Source organism: Strix aluco, chromosome 19, assembly GCF_031877795.1.
Source record: "Strix aluco isolate bStrAlu1 chromosome 19, bStrAlu1.hap1, whole genome shotgun sequence".
Classification (NCBI taxonomy): domain Eukaryota; kingdom Metazoa; phylum Chordata; class Aves; order Strigiformes; family Strigidae; genus Strix; species Strix aluco.
The window spans coordinates 9,360,315-9,376,937 of record NC_133949.1 but is presented as its reverse complement, the minus strand read 5'-3'; the positions used below and the strand labels follow the sequence as shown (position 1 = coordinate 9,376,937).

At 45.7% G+C, this 16,623-nt stretch overlaps 1 protein-coding gene across 4 annotated transcripts in view; it reads left to right on the top strand.

The window, feature by feature from the left end:
• AP2B1 (adaptor related protein complex 2 subunit beta 1) overlaps nucleotides 1-16,623 on the top strand; it is an 80,071-nt gene that overhangs the window by 38,729 nt on the left and 24,719 nt on the right. For 3 of the 4 annotated variants that reach the window (XM_074845458.1, XM_074845459.1, XM_074845460.1), the window contains 3 exons: nucleotides 3,598-3,790; nucleotides 14,167-14,208; nucleotides 16,118-16,264. In XM_074845458.1, coding sequence (XP_074701559.1) covers nucleotides 3,598-3,790; nucleotides 14,167-14,208; nucleotides 16,118-16,264 — 382 coding nt within the window. The remainder of the gene's footprint in view (nucleotides 1-3,597; nucleotides 3,791-14,166; nucleotides 14,209-16,117; nucleotides 16,265-16,623) is intronic. The other variant, XM_074845461.1, reaches the window with a different exon arrangement.

The window sequence follows — 16,623 nt, the reverse complement described above, 5'->3', positions numbered from 1 at the left end:
GGTTCCTCATTCAGGTAAGCAGTGCTATTTGCACTGATGGTATTAATTACAAATGTAAGTGTGCTTTACAGCAGGAGGCAGAGTATCCAGGCTTACCTCTTAATAATATTCCCAAAGTGACATTTGGAGTGCTATTTTTTGCTGTTGCACTGATAAATCAGTGTGCGATGCTGCTCCTTTTCTATTTTCTGACACCAGTTCTCTGCTATTCTTAGCAACTAAAGCTATTTCTGTAATGACTAGCTTTGGGAAGCTGAGTTGTTTTCTCCCTGCCTATGAAATCAAGTCTGGCTGCACTGACCCAGGACCAGTAAGCACAAGTCTACCAGTTGGACAAGAAGAGCAGTGGCTGCTTTCTGCAGCTGCATTTCCTAGTCAAAGATTTGCCTTAATAGAAAATGAGCTGGGGTGGGGGTAGCTTTGGTGTTACCAGCCTTGCTGTACACTGTTGTTTCAGGTCGCTACAGAAGCTAATGTTTTAGGGGGTTTTAGTCAGCTCAAGAAATTCGGCTTTTGCAAGGAATGGTCTTTTTACTAGCTTCTTGTGTATACTGTGTATGTGGCCTGACTCTTGTAGCTCGTGCTCAGACAGTCTGCTGACCACAGATCTTTTCTGACTACAGCAGTATTTGTACACTGCCCTGGTGGTGGTTACTGCTAAATTACCTGTGACTTCAACAAAAAACCTGCAGGCCTCAATCAGCAATGGCAAGCTGAGGAAGCCAGAGCTGGGAAAAGGTCTGAATGGTGCTCAGCAGAGCACACTGCCTACTGACGCAGTGCTCTAGCCCATTTGGTAAATTTAAAAAATGCGTGGTGTTACTTAATGGCACACCACACCTCTCCGATGTGAGCTCACCTCATAAAGAGGCCCCATTATTGTGGTGTTCTGTTTTAATGTTAGCGTAGGGACAGTAAAACCTTACAAGCTGATGCCAAGGCCTCCTTGTGCCATGTCACAGCATACCACATTGCCAATTCCAGCCGTGAGAATTACGGTGAGCAGCTCTGCTGGAGCACGGTTGTGGGGAGCCTGAATTTGTGCATCCAGTATGATTTTACTGGTTACTAAGAAATTGGTTTGTCTCTTTCTGGTGCTGAATGTGCATGAGAATATACATGAAAATCTATCAGTTTAAGGCAAGTTAAGGGTATTTGGTGAAAGATAACCTCCTCACCTAGCTATTTGGAGTTATCTTCATTACTTCTGCACTCTGGTAACGACTATTCTGGTGACTGACCCGTCCGCTAGAGACTGAGGTTTTTCTTCAGATTGCACAGTGAGATAGCGGTGGAAGCACAGACGTGTGAAGATGTCTTAAGATGTCTTAAGATAGCATTACCTTGAGTAGATGAATAGAAGTAGCTAGGTAAGTCGTGCTTTCCTGGGTGTAAACCTACGAGTTGTTAGTTATGGTTGGCAGAATATACTACGTTGCATTTTGATTAAATTCATTTTCATTCAGAGCAGTGTAGGACATGTTCCTTTCAGCTCTCAGCTGATGGGAAGACCCATTGAGCAGCTCACAGATGGTGAGATGTTCCTGCCTCTTCAATGAGCCCAAGTGTCATAGAGTTGCAGCTGAATCCTAAAGGTGGGGGAGAAATCTGATTGCTTGGCAGTGTTTCCTCATGTGGTGGCTCCCATCACCCCTGCTCAGCTATAACGCAGCTGGGAAATTTGGGGAGATGTTTACAGGGCTCCTGGGAGAGGAGGAGTTCCCATTCCCGCACAGGTGGCTCCAGGAAATTTTTGATTCTGGTTCAGGCTGTGCATCCCTTGTGAGACCCAACATCTGGCAACCACTGGAGGCTGAACTCATAGGAGGGCCAAATCTCCAACTCTCATGGGCAAACCCAGCTGCTAGCCACTGCCCAACACCATAACAGAGAAAGCTTGTATCAAGTCTTTCTGCCCTTTATAACCCATATAGTCTTTATTCTTAATTTTTTCTTTCAAAGCAAATGCAAAGTTGTTCATACGAATCTCTTTAGAGGCCCATTCCATACAGGAAATGAAAGGCTTGGTGGTTTTGTTTTTTAATACAAACTGACCTAGCTTTGTCCTTTCCTAATTTCTTGTTGGGCTTCGGGGCAACTGCAGTTACACAAGACCTTGAAGGATTGCTTTATCTCCATCAGAAGAAGGATGAGTAAGTGTTGAAGAGGTGTAGTGTTAAAGGGATTATATACTGGGAACGAACCAAGTGTGTGCACTACCGGCTTGTAATGTGCCTCTGCTCATACATGCTGTTCTTCCCCATCCTCAGGTTGGGGGTGGGGGTGGATCATGGTAACCACTTGCTCTGCAAAAATGTTTCAGCTGTTCAGCATACTCAGAAGTCTCCCTGCTGAAGGTAGAAGCAGAAAGGACAACTAATATTGGTACTATTAGGGGTCTAAAGCTTTTAATGCAAAGAAGCTTTCACCCCTTTCTGTTGCTGCCTGGTAACTAATTCATTCTGCAGTCCTTATGCTACATCTTTTCCTCTTGGCACTGAAGTTGGGAGCAGCTTATACTGTGTTGCTAAAGCTTTTTCCCCTCAGTTAACTGAATAAGGATAAGGAAGAGAATCATGGCTACTCAAAATCAGGAGCTGCAATCCTTACAAAAGAGCCCCAGTGTTAAACACCTTGTCAGGACGCTAATTCCCAGGGCATTTGTGTGCAATTACCTGTTGGCTGCATCTGCAGTAATATGAGCTAGAAATAATTTTGTCAGTTACTGCTGGCAACAGGATACAAAATAGATTTTAAGTTATCTAAAATATTAGTGTCTCTTGATTTAAAGAATAAATACATTGTAATGAGATCTCCAGGAGCTACAGTCAGTCTTTTTTTTTTTTTCCTCTCCTTGTTAAAATCAGTGGCAAGTGAATATAAAAGGTAGTCAGACAGCATATGATGAGAAATTTTGGAAACTGTATTATGAGCATTCCTGGACTGGTAATTAGCATGCCAACTAACTCGGAGAAAAGGAAATTATTGATAGAAGGGAGTAATCAATTTTAGATTGAAGTTTTTAATTAGAAAAGTGGAGCTTGGTGCTGGTCAGTAGAAGGTGGTTAATACAGATCTGCAGGGAGTGGTTAATTTTGCACTGGTTAGAGTGAGGGCTCAAGGGTTTTATCAGTGTTAGGTCTTTGAGGAAATCTGGATCATTTTTTTTTCCCCCATGTTCACATGTAGTTCTCCAGGCCCAGTGGGCTGAAAATCATCTCCATAGGTTCCTTCTGAGCTGGGAAATAATTATTTTCAGTGCTGTAGTCCATGTGGTACTCATGGCTCGCTGTTTTGGAGGGGTCTGTGGTTCTCAAGGTGGGCAGATTTCACACCTTGAAGATTCTCTTTTCTGAACTGAAAACCATGCACAATGCATGGAAGGTCTTTGTGCTCAAAGCATGTGCTGAAGAACCACTTGCCATAACACGCTGCCTTGTATGTGGCAGTGGTCAGATCAGCTGCTAGGGTAAGCTTTTAACTGGCTTCTGTTTGTGAGCCACCTCTTACTCTGTTTCCCTGTGCTGGGAATCTGAAGCTGGAGACTGAAAATGATTAACATTTCTCTCCTCTGCTTCTTGTTCCTCCCACCCATAGCACTGATGCAGGCGATAGCCCTGTGGGCACAACAGCCACTACAAACCTGGAGCAGCCACAGGTCATTCCATCACAGGGCGACCTTCTGGGTGACCTTCTCAACCTGGACCTGGGACCCCCAGTGAATGTTCCCCAAGTGTCCTCCATGCAGATGGGTGCTGTGGACCTCCTGGGAGGAGGACTGGACAGCTTGGTAAGTGGCATCCTCTGGCTTCAGCTGATCCAAAATAATTGGAGCTGTGCTTATGTCTGCAAAGCCTTGATCATTTGTACTTGTAATGCTTGGATCACTGAGCTCCCAGTGTTGAGTCCTAAAACTCCCAAGAGGATTTAACCAGTGCTATTGTACCAACTTTCAGCAGGTTTTTCCTGCTATAAAACGAGAATGTTGCTACATGCTGTAGGATCCCCATGGTCAGCGGATATATTTGTTCCATGCTTTTTCTGTCTGTAGAAGAAAACCAAAAAGTTGTTTTAAGGATGTAAAGTGTCCCACTGCTTTGTAATTGATTCAGGCTCCCTTTCAAGAAGGCGTTTGTTCCACCCGGTTGCCAACCCTACTGAATTTCAGTGCAAAACTCTGAGGGCTGCAGGCTGTAGCCCCATGTCATCCCATCTGTATATTCTCTGGAGTATGTCATGGTTTAATATCGGTGACATTTTAATTGCAGTTAGGTCAAGAGGGAAGCACTCTGCGTAGTCCTCCCCATGCTGCTGCTGCTCAACGAGGAGGTGTTCTAGTACTAACAGGGTCAAGCTCCAGAGTATGAATAATCACACATTGCTACAGCTCTGGGGTGTGAGCTGGGCACGAGCTGCAATGAGAGAATCACTTAGCAAGGAGACTGCAGCAGTGGAGAGGAGTTCAGTGCTGTGGTCTTAACGCTGGTGGTCGAATGTAATCATCAGCCTGGGAGTTGTTCCCGTGGGATGGAGCACAGCACACAGGTCCCCAACACCCTGGTGACTTGCCTACAGGGGTAAGAAGCAGTCTAGGTATATTTGTGCCACGTAACCTGAGTAAAACTAACCCAGTGATCACAGCTGGGTATTTTTCAGACCTACAGTGGATTTGTCTTGCTTTGGTTTGAGGTTTGGCTTGTAGCGAGTTGGATTGGGTTATTTGTGTGCCTCAGAACTTCAGTTCTGAGTCAAGCTCTGAATAACAGAAGCAGGAGGCAACTGGATGAGCCCCAATGCAACAAATCCTTATGTGTCAAAGATATTTATTTTAAGCTGCCATAATCTTATTAAAGCAGACATTAAACACATTTCCAGCTCTAGCGCTTCATGAGCTGATAAACTGGAAATGACCTAACCCTTAACAGCACTGGCATTCACAGAGGTCAGATGTGCTTTAGCCTCTGTGCCATCTAAACAGCAGTTTGCTTATTTATCAGGGAGATTGCTTTTATGCTGGAGAGAGGGGGGATTAGGGCAATGGTTTAAGCTGGAGTTGCTGGGAAAGTGGAGAGTGAGCCCAGAGCGGTGACCTTTGCAGCCTTTGCCCTGCATTGCAAGACATGTCACTAAGAAACTGGGATTTTTAATTGTGTTAAAGCATTGCAGAAAATCGTGCTATCTGTGGCGGGTCAAAATGGTTAGGAGTTAAATTCCTCTGTCTATACGGTCTTCCAGGCCACTTATAGTAACCCTTTGTTTCTCATTAGTGTCAGAGACAAATGGACACAGCAGGAGGGCTAAAACTTGGTTTTGGGAAAAGAGTTATCTCACAGATGGCATTAATGGGCTTAATTTAGTGACCTGCTTTGGCAGTAGAGCTGTTAGTTGATACGGTACTAGGCTTTTGCTTAATATTTTTCTCAAGCCTTAAGTAAATCCACGGGGCTGTGGAGTGTGATCTGACAAAGTGATCATGTCTGGACAGGGAGTAGCTGTGCCTTGGGCTGTGTGGGCCAACTCTGTCTCAACTGAGTTACTAGATGGGGTGAGCACTAAAAAAAATATATCTGAATGGTGGTGTGTGTTTGGTTTTTTCCCCTGGAATGTTCTCTACTGAAGTGCTGTTGCATCAAATGTCCTGTCTTCTCCTGATCCCTCGCACGTATAAGTGAATCTTTTTGTGGTAAATCTCTATTTCTCTGGCTTTTCCTTCCCTAATAAGCCTAATTAGTGTGTGAGTGAATGTGATCTCTGCTTTGTTTATTGTTGTGGGCATGTGTTTAACAAGTATCAAGCTGAGTTAACCCTAACCTGGTATTAGCTAAATTGCTAGGCAGTGTCTCTTGGCTGCATGGCTAGCTAAGGGGATTGGCATTTGGATCTCAGGCTAATTTGTGCAGTGCCAAAACCAGTCTCAAACTGCAGGTATGCACATACCTGATTTCTGTATGTGGTGAGGGGGTGAGATGTGTCCTAAGGTGTCCCCTTGAAGAAAGGCTGAGCTCTTCACCCTTCACCAGGGATCAAAACCAGCTGGGAGCCAGGGATGGAGGTCGCTTGGGCTGCTTGTGCAGGCAGTCAGTCGTGTCAGAGACTGAAATAAAATCATCTTCCTCTGTCCTTATCAATCTGCCTGTCAGTGTACCAGTAGGTATTCTGGCTGTCAGTGTAGCAATCCCTTCCTCTTTCTCCTCTAGATCCCTTATACACACACTTTCTTTATGTTACGTTGCTGGCTGATTCATTCTGCTTTTAAGTTTCCCTCTCCATTACTCCTAACGTCTTTTTTAATGCTTTGTTGGGAGGACTGAGTCTCCCACACTTTTGCATGAAGCATGGAGTGGAGTGAGCATTCCCCCTCTCCTCTTCAAACCAGTTTATTTCACTTTGGGCCCTTGTGCCACCAGAAAGTAACCCTGTTTGGTTGTGAATGCCAAGGAAGTTCTCTTCCTCTGTGTGTGCTGCTTTGAACTTTCTTTTCCCATCCCTCCTGTTAAGAGTCTAAGTAAGGATACTGGAACCAAGTTGGGGTCTGATCTAAGGAAGGATGTAATATGTGGTTTCCCAACAGGAATTTGTCTGGTGTAATTTTTTTAAGGCTCCCAGCGATGGAGTTTGTACCACCTCTACTGCTGATCCCTGTTTTCTGGTCATCACTAGCAGATCCCTTTTGGATCTCAGGTGACCTGAGAGGAAACAAGGGAACATGAGATACCTGAATGCAGCGTATTCTCTGCATTGTGCCTCTGGTGCTCAGCCTGAGCGGGGACGTAAGTGACTCTACTGGCAGAGCAGAGCAACCCCAAACCCCACTTCCATTTTCCAAGCAACTGCTTGATATGTAAAAAAGCCTAAATAAGCCTCTCTGTTACAGTGGAAGAAAATGCTTTGGGATGTGCTTGAGTTGATGCATGAAATCATGGTCTGTTGCTGTGATGCTGAGATTGCGTCAGCACTGTGAGTGTCTCAAAGGCAGCTGAAGGTCTGGAAGAGGCTGCTGGCAGGATCTCAGCCAATTTGTCACATTCACTCAGTGTCATGTGTTGATCTCCTTGGATACTTGTTGCAGCTCTTGTGTATTTGATAATGCCTCCTTTTCTTTGGAGGGGGTGTCTCTCTTCAGAGGGATGCTCTTGCAGTGAAAGTCCCAACAGGACTAACCCAGAAAGATCAACAGTAGCATTAATTTCCACAGAAAATGTCATTCTGCATTTCCATTTTTTTTAAACTGTGGGGCATTTTTCTTCCAGGCATTTAAATAGAGACTGCGTGATGTAAAACTGGATAAACACCAAATTAATACTGTTCACTTGAATTTTCCTCATCATTGCTAGATATTTATCCCCATGACCAGTGAGACTCCAGCTGCTTGATAGGTTAATTTCTTTAGTGAGTAACTCTTATCTCCATAGTGAGTCCTGTAATTGGTATTAAATGTAACATGCATATTGTATATGCACAGATGCTGAGCATGTGTTAACAATTAAAAAAAGGAGAAAAAGGGCCTTTAGTACAAGAACAAGATATGCTTTGCTTATAACCAGAGCAGACTCGCTATATGACTTAGAGAGCTGTTTGCTAGTGAACAGAGCCAGAACTGCGTCTGCTTCAGGTTGTGTCCCTGTTTGCCACCCTGGGCAGACCTTGTTCTTCTCTGCTTTGCTTTCTTTTCTGTAAAATAGTGACCAAGCCCACTGTTACAGAGGTGTTTGAGATCTCCAGCTCCACAGTGCAAAGTAGTGATACCAGTCACTAATGTGGGAGAAGCAAAACTTGCTTGGACAGCAGACAGCTGGATGCAGAGTTGGGTATGCTGAGACCTGGAGCTTGATGCTTTATCCCCCTAAAGCTGGATCTTAAGTGGCTAAACTTCATGCAGATTATAGACAGCCCTCCAGCTCCTGGTTTACTGTTGATGCAGCGCTCTGTAGGATGTCTATCCATGCTGTAATGAGCCAGGGTCATTTTGTCTTTAAACCTTTCTGTGTGTTCATTTGCTCTGAAAATCCATTGGGCATGAGAGCTCCGTGTTGCTCGGCACATTGTGCAGCTCCCTGCAAGCCCGAGCGTTTAATGGGAGCAGGACACTGTGGCCAGGAGCCAAGGAGGCTGGCTTTAAACCTGGGGGCAGAGCAGTAAATCTGTAGGAATGAACAGACTTGGATTGTCTGTTATGAAAGGGTTTTATTTAATACTCTAGCCACTCATCTACAAGAATATTATTGATTCAAAGCTGCCAGCTGGTCAGACTGATTTATGTCCTGAATTGTAAAGCTGATAAACACTGGATATCCACAGTTTTCTGTAACACCTGGACTGGTGTGGGCTGTTTGAGGTGGAGCTGTGCCCTTCTATATCACTGGGTTGGATATAGGGGGGTCTGACCCCAGGGGTCTCTTCTGTGTGGTTCGGGGCTGTGTCCCACCACTGTGCTTGCTCTGAAGTGGGATGGAAGGCTGGGACCTGAGTGCTAGCTCTCTCTGGTGGGATGTCCTTGGCAGCCCAGGAAGAAACGCCTGCTACAGCAGTCCTGAGTGCCTGCCTGATCCAAAAGGCTGGTGAGCAGGGGCTGCTGGTGTCCCTCCCTCCCTCCCTGTCTGTCTGACTGCTTTCAAGTGGAGCGTTCAAAGTCTGGCCTTAGTGGACAACACCCTGGCTTGTTGAGGTTGATTAGGGACTCGGCAATGTTTATTTAAAAAAATACCCAACCTTCTACTAAGTTATTTCATATACTCAGAGTAGGAAGCCTCATGTAGTTGTGGAAGCCCAACAGTGACCCCCAATCTGCCCTGGGTGCCATATTCCTCTCCTGGCTCTGCAAGTGACTTGCTGTGTATAATCTTAGGAAAGTTACTTTATTTACCTTTTCCTGGACCTACAGTGTGAGAGCGTCTGTGCTAGGTCAGTCCCAACATCCATTTATGCAGCGGATGTGATGCTTCCCCAGGGTGCTCCTCCATCCTCTGACAAGGAGCTGAACATCTCCTTTCATCTGGGCTGTTCTGGTTTGATGAGCTACAAAGGACATCTGTTAGGATTTTTGACAAAGGGCATGTGTCCCTTACTGGAGCGGTGCTGATACGGAAAAGGAGCTCTTCTGGTGGGTCACTCATTCACATCTGATGTAAGGCTGTTGCTGTAACAGCAATAGGGCTGCTAGAGCTTTGTAGAGCTGATTTTTTTTTTTCTCTTTAGAAAATGAAAATGGTTAGTACTTAGTTTTGTTGATGGAAATCATTCAGCAAGGTAAAGTGTTAGCAGTAACTGCTACTGAAACTGGTGGCCATGGTACTGGCAGCATGACCTGTCCTCCACCACCTTTGACATAACTGTCCTTGGTTTGGACAGTAGCCCTTCTGCTCTGCAAGCCTGGCTTGGCGGTATGAAAACAGAGACATAAAATAAGCAGCAAATGAGGTACTGAAAATGCCTCTGTGTGAGCCACAGCAGTCTGCAATGAGATAGCTACAGCCCATCAGGAGGTCAGAAGATGCAGACCATGCATGATCTGTCCTGCAGTTAAGATGTCTCTAACAGGATTAGTCCAGATCAAGCGGCCTGTTAGCAACTGTGCTTTCAGCATTTCAGTCAGCCCTGTCTCCTGATTCTTGTTAGGAAAATGCCTTGTGCTCCTTGCTGCTTTCTGCATGCTGTCACCTAGCTGCTTGAGCTGTGATGCTTAACTCTTGGTTTGGGGTGCGAGGGAGGGAGGAGGCAGCAGTTGACCACCATTAACCCATGAATTATGGCTCCATGAAATGCATAGCGGCTCTGAAAGCCCTGGCTATGCTCTGGACACAAGGCAAAGCAGTTGCTGAGCAGTAGTTGTTGCAGCTTCTGTCCCTGGCTCCACCCTCCCTGTTATTTTTTGGAGCTCTAAATGCCTCACGTCATGTTGCAGAAGTGATTGTAACCCCTCCGGATCACATGAACACTTCAGCAGAGTCACTTCATTACAAGCGCTGTTAAGATGCAAATAAACCTTCCTGATGCAGTAACTCTAACACTGCTGCACTTCGTAAGTCAGCATAACTGCTTACACGGAGTTGAAATTACAGGGCAAATGCTCTTCAAGCTGCAACACTGTCTGAGCCAACTAATACAAAGTAAAGATGCTGATATAGTTTGGGAAGAGGTGCTGGTACTTTTTTTGTTGATACAGGGTTGAGCCCAGCCTCTTCTTTAAACCCATGTGGCTGCTTGAGTGCTGTTGTGGCAGGATGGGTTTGGAGGGAATAAAGACGATTTCTGTTCGAAGAACTTTGTGCATTTGGTGGCCAAGGCTCCCTGTTCATCCCCTGCTCGCCTCTTGAAACTGGCAGCTCTTCATCCTAGACAGGCTTTGTGCTCTTCAGCAAGAGGCAAGCCTGCCAACTTTGGGCTCAGGATCAGGGCTTTGCAGTGCTACAAGTTCTCTTTGGCCATCAAGTGGCAGCCCACATCCACCCCACGTTCGTAGCGGGTGTCTCAGCCTGAGTAGGGCTGACAGCTGTATTAACGTGGGCCTCCTCCGTGGGGCTGTTGCCTGCTCTCATGTAAGGCAGGTTCATGCTGTCCTTCTGACAGGAGTGGCTGCCCACCCATGAGATGAATGGAAATGGTTAACTAGAGCTGCCAGCCCTGGGGAATTGGTTCAGCATCACTCCAGGCCTGACTAATATCTGCTTCTTTCCTTCTGCACTCTGCCTGTCACTCCAGATGGGAGAGGACACTCCGTGGGTAATTGGTTCCTGTTCCCTCTGTCTTCCTCCTTCCCTCTTACTCACACACATCTCTGTTACCGTCTCTTCCATCATTTTGAGTTTGGAATAAAGTTAGGTCTTGGGCATCTTGCAGGAGGATTGGGTAAACCAGAGCTGTAAGTTTCTAAATGGGGAAAGCATTGCTGCTATGGGAGGGTGGCAGGCAAGAAAAATGGAGAAAGGGATTTCTGTGCTGCTGCAATGCATAGTGCACCCCGGAGCTGATGTGGAACTGATCAGTTCTTTATTAACTTCTCCCCTTTAATTTCTGTTGAAGTAGATATGTTGTCACTTTGCTTTTTACTATATAGGTAGAGCCAGCTCTGCCTGTAGGGGTGTGGTGAAGCTGCCAGCTTCTTGGAGATTGCTCTGCAGCTTTGTAGCACACATCTGCAGAGCTTGGTCCCAAGCATAGGAGCCAAGAGAGTGGCAGGCTGCTGTGTGCAGACCCCTCCTAGGAGTAAAGCAGGGCTTCAGGAGGAGCAGGTCAGAGCTTCCTGGCATTAGAAAGAGATCTTTTCTACCACAAAGCAGAGATGTTGGGTGCAGTTTAGAAATGTAAGGAGGCTCATGGTAAATTCTCTGAGCCAGTGAGGGTTGGTTTTTTTTCCACCTTGTAGGGGGTGAGAGCTGGAGGCTCAACTCAAGACAAGCAATAAATCCAAATTCTACTTTTCCCTCAAGGCCTGACAGCTAGGGAAAATGTAAGACTTGTGGATAGCTTGAGGAACCCCAATATGTCATTCCTTCCCTTCTTCACAGTGAGTGCATGCAGATACCAGTGTATGGGTTTCTTCGAGGTTGGATTCCTAGCCTGCAGCTTCTTATGATGAATGTAGTAGGAAATGGTAGAATAGTTAACATCTGGCTTGATTATGCAGAATTATTCAGTCATTTCCATAATACCCTTTGTAAAATGCTTGCTGCTTGATAAACCAGTCTTTTTCCTGCTTCAGACAACAGTACCAGAAATCCTCTGTGCATACAGTAATATCTGGAAATAAGCTAGTTTCTTTATCTTTCTTTCTTTTTGTCTGGACTTCACTGCCTGTCAGTATAAAGTGTGAAGTTCATCTGCGTGCAGGACTGTGAATAGGGATGAGGTGTAATAGTTGCATTTATTACTCCTCAGTGAGCCGGTAACAAGATGTAAATGATCTGATGTATTAATCTAAAACATGGCTTGGCTTAAAGAGCAGTCTGTAGAGCAAAACTCTGCTCTGCCAGACTGTTTCAGTGGGGGACACCTGACAGTGTAATAAGTCCTATTTTATAAGCTCAATATTCATTGGATTTGCATCCCCTGGCTGGCTTCCTCCAGTCTGTGATCGATCCTTCTTTTGACTTGGGAATCACTCACTTTTATCTGTTATCTCTTAAGTAAGCTAAGAAAAACGACTTGACTTGCACAGTGCACTGCCATGGGCAGCAGGAGGATGGGGTGGCTGTTGCAGAAGATGAGGGATGTCCTATAAATTTCTGCCATGACCTCAAGTAGGGATAAAGTGAGTCTCACACAGGAAAAAAGCTCTTAAGGCTTCTTAACAAGAGGCAAATCGTGTGTGATTTGTACTTCTCTAACACCTACTTATGGTAGCTGATATTGTATCAGGTGGCTCCTGTGGGGACTGGGGGAAGGAGAGATGCCAGGAGATATAAGGGGGATCCAGAATAGCACAGGGATTTGTCAAATTTTACTGGGTTTTTTGGAGGCTGGTTATCGTCTATAAAGTCACTGTCTTGCAATTTTGCTGCTGTTCTCAAGGCATTTTATCCTTTTTATCTGTGCTCTGAAGGAGAGAAGTATGAATCTTTATGTTATTTCTTGACCAGCGTAAAATACATTTGCCATGAGATCTCCCAGGGAACAGGCTATCAGGGACCAGAACAAAGTTTCCAAGTCTTTTGTGCAGAGAGAAAAGGCTGGAGCCTTTTCGGCTCTTAAGCACAGGCACTCCTGGAAGCTTCTGCTTTAGCTGTATGCATTTTTTTTCGATATCTCAACACATCAGTGTATATTTGAATAACATACCTAGAGCCTTTGTTGACCCGGTTTGTCAAATGCTTTTTAAAAGCAAGCAAACTTTCCAAACTCTAATCAAATGGAAAGAGCAAAGCCATCTACGGGGTGAGCTATGTTGTTCTGGTCTGCCAGTCCAGCCTTTTCCCCATGGGGCTGGCTCCCGCGTTGCCCCCGCGCTTGCTTCCTCCTCCGTGCACATTGCCAGGGCGTGATCCCTGTCTGAATGTGACAAAAAAAATCCTACACTAGGCAAAAAACTACGATGGTCTTCTGAACAAAAGCCTAGGACACAGATAAGCCTGGAGATGCCTCTGTAGTGAATAACTGCTGCAGATCCGTGCTTGTTTCCTCCTGGCTATCAGTTATCTGTCAAGTGCTTTATAAATATTCACAGGAGTGATGTTGTTGTACTCACAAACAGCTCTTGTAGCCAGCTTTGGAGTCTGTCCTGATCACTGAATGCTCTCAAGTGTGTAGAATGGTGTGGAGGTTTAAAAAATGGGCTTTATCACTGAGGAAGTGGTCTGGATGCTTTGTGAAGGGAGTTCATGGTAGGACAGCTTCTAGGTGGGCTGCAGGATGGTTTGGCAGAAGGGCTTCAGAGAGGATTTAGTGCTTACGGAGGGTTGCGCGGGTGGTACACAGTGGCTATTTCAGTCGCTTCAAACTGTAGCTGTGTAGCTTGGCAGAGATCGTTACTGAAATATCCTAGTGCACTGTAAGGTCTCTTTACTATTTGAATGGCCCATTAGATCATGAAGCTGTTTTTTTAATTTTTTTTCCCCGTCTAAGGGAGGGGAGCATCTTCAAAGGGAAGACAAAGCCCACCTATCTGAGCCGTTGTAATAGCCGGCACATATCTCATTCTCTTTTTTTCCTTAGCCACGTGTCAGAGGAACGTAGCCAAGATGCATTGTGTTTTCACGTAGTTTGTAGCTGTTCCCTAGAAAACTAAAGCTTTCAGGAAGTGAGCTTCGTGTCAGTTTTGTTATTCCGTTTCACAGTTACCTGTCTGGGTTTTGTGGAGCTGCTCAGGACTGTTGGCAACCAGCGAGGTGGGCTGAATGAAAAGCGCTTATGCATGAAACGTGAAGAATTGTGCAGACTTTTTGGTGCAGATGACAGGCGCAAGAGTGAATGAGTTTTTTTTCTTATTAACCTGCAAAACACTGCTGTCCACAGTAGGTGTGTGGGGTAGTTCTGCAAATAGCTCTGCTCACACAACAGCCAAAACGCCCCTCTGTTCCCTGTGCTTTCCCATCATTGCGTTTCTGTCTGTCCTGTACGCCGCGAGCGAGACGTGCTCGCAGCAGTGCGGTCAACTGAGCTCCACTCCAGCCATCTGACACTTGGCTTAAATGAACTCGGTCTTTCTCTCCTCTCTCTCCTTCTGTCTTTCAGCTTGGCAGTGACCTTGGCGGGGGCATTGGAGGAAGCCCGGCAGTAAGTGCCATTCCATTTTTTTCCCCAATTTAAAAAGCTGCTCAAAGCTCAGGGTTTTTAAATATAACCTCACCCATTATGTGCTGGCAGATGCTTTAAATCCCTGAAGATGTTTGAAAACGGACAAATGCAACTGAAACACACAGGTCCCCACCTATGTTGCTTTGAGCTCAACTGTGACCTGGACGTTCCTAAGAACAGCCAGGGCCAGACCTGTTGGCTCTCTCTGCTTAGCTCTTCTTTCTCAGAGCTTTTAGTTTGAGCACCAGCATTAATACTGGCAGTGCCCCAGTCCTTGTGCAACTGCTTTGGCAGCTGAATGGCCAAGGATGCTTACCTCTCTACTCTCAAAGCCTGTTCTGTTGTAATCCTAACTCAGTGTCATGACAGGCTTGTCTGAACTCAGTGCTTTTCTCCTCCCAAATGCCACGTAAGATTTTTCCTGGACATCAGGATCAGGTGCTCTGAGCTTTCCTACTATGTGTGGTCAGTGCTGAACTCTGCCTGACACTGGCCGCCTTCTCTGTGCCTCTGTTTTGTGAGTGTCCTAGTGCCTAGAGCGCTTGCCAGGACATGGGAGATTTTCAGGCTGCTTCCAAAGCACCCTTGGCTTCAAATGCATACCGGCTTCTTCCAGGAAAGCATGGGAAAAGGATGCAAGATGACTTGGAGACTCAGTGGGCAGGAGGGAGTCTGCCTCCAACCCACAGCCAAAAGCCGTCTCCTGGAGAAAGCTCCAGTCCCTCTTCCCAAGACTGTGTAGCTAGTAAATTGAGTGAGGAAAGCATACTCAGTTCTGGAGTGAGGGCTTTTCAGAGACCCTTGTTATGACTGCAGTCGTTCGCTCTCCTTCTTTCCCTGTGAATCTTGCATTCCTTTCTAACTTCAGCATGAGGGCAGAGAAGAGCCAGTGGTACAGTAAACCTGTAGCCCCCAGGCAGTACTCACCAGGACGTGGGAGATACTTACTCTGTAGAGATCATACCTACAAAGCCAGGTCTCTGCCTTCCTGGGTCAGCGTAAACCCACCAACAGGTCTGTAAAAACACCAGTCCTCCCTGTCCAAAGGGTTGATTGAAAGACCACATCTCAGGTGGGTTCCTGAACACAGGACAGCAGTGGGACTTTAGACCCAGACTCGTCATCAGTATTTTCTATTGCCTGCCGTAGTCATTCTGCCTGTTTCTGGGCTGCTGACTGAATCTTATTCTCAAGCGTGTAATTCTTCCTGCTCACAGTAAAGAAGAGAACTTGGGAATCTAACTTGAGTGTGACTCTTCCACCTGGATCTGGGCACCTAAAGGTTAATATTCCAGGTTCGGTGCCCTCATTTAAGTCCTGAGAGGAAAGGATTGTCCTTCTCGCAGAAAAGTTGTCCTCTGGCAGACAGAGACAACTAGTTCTGCTTCATGTAATGAACCTTTTGGACCACAGTGCTGAGAATGCAGAGCTCTGGCTTTGGGTGGGAGTACACAGTACGGTCATGACTCCCTTGCTATCTCTGGATATGCAAAATCTTGCAGATTCCTGAAGACTGTCATAGTTGGGGGAAGATTTGAAGCATTTTTTTCTTTTCCCTGGGTTTACGTAGGTTAGATCCACAAAACATATTGTCTTTATGAGAGGAAGAGATGGAGAAGAAACATTCCTCTACAGTGGGAATAGATAACTGGAGCTATAAAAAACGATGTGAAAGCTATTGCATGGTTGAGGTGACAGCCGAGTGTAGGGATTAGTTGCCAAGAGCTTTGGAATTCAAATGCATTATTTAGCACTATTGATAATTCAGCAGGGAAGCTGCAAATGGCTTTAAAATATTTAGGTTATTGCCTAAGTTTATGCTTTATTAAATAAGTAGTGTTCTTCATGTGTGATGTTAATCAGTGCCTGTTCTTTCTAACTCCTCCAGGTGGGGCAGACCTACATTCCCTCCTCCGTGCCAGCCACTTTTGCCCCTTCACCCACCCCAGCGGTGGTGAGCAGTGGACTCAACGATCTCTTCGAGCTCTCATCTGGTATAGGCATGGCTCCTGGAGGATATGTGGCTCCAAAGTCTGTACGTAAGGAAAAAGAACATCCTTAGTGTGTTGCCTTACCTTAGGCTACAAGAAGTCTGAGATTGCTTGCTTGTCCCCTTTGTTGTGAGTCTCCGGTGCTACTGGGGCACTTTAGTTTAGCTCGGTCCTGTTAGGGATGTCCTGGGTTTTTCCCAGACAGAGTAATGGTGTGTTGGAGACCATGTCAGTTGTTAGTTACAGACTTCCGGTTTTTCAGCAGTTCACTCATTTTGCCTGTAAAACTATTACTCTGAAGAATGGCTTATATAAGATATGAGAATTTCAATTTTGTCAGAGCAGCTTTCCTGGAGACCTACTTCTTAGCAAGTTTTCCCAGGAAACTGAGGGTAGGATACAA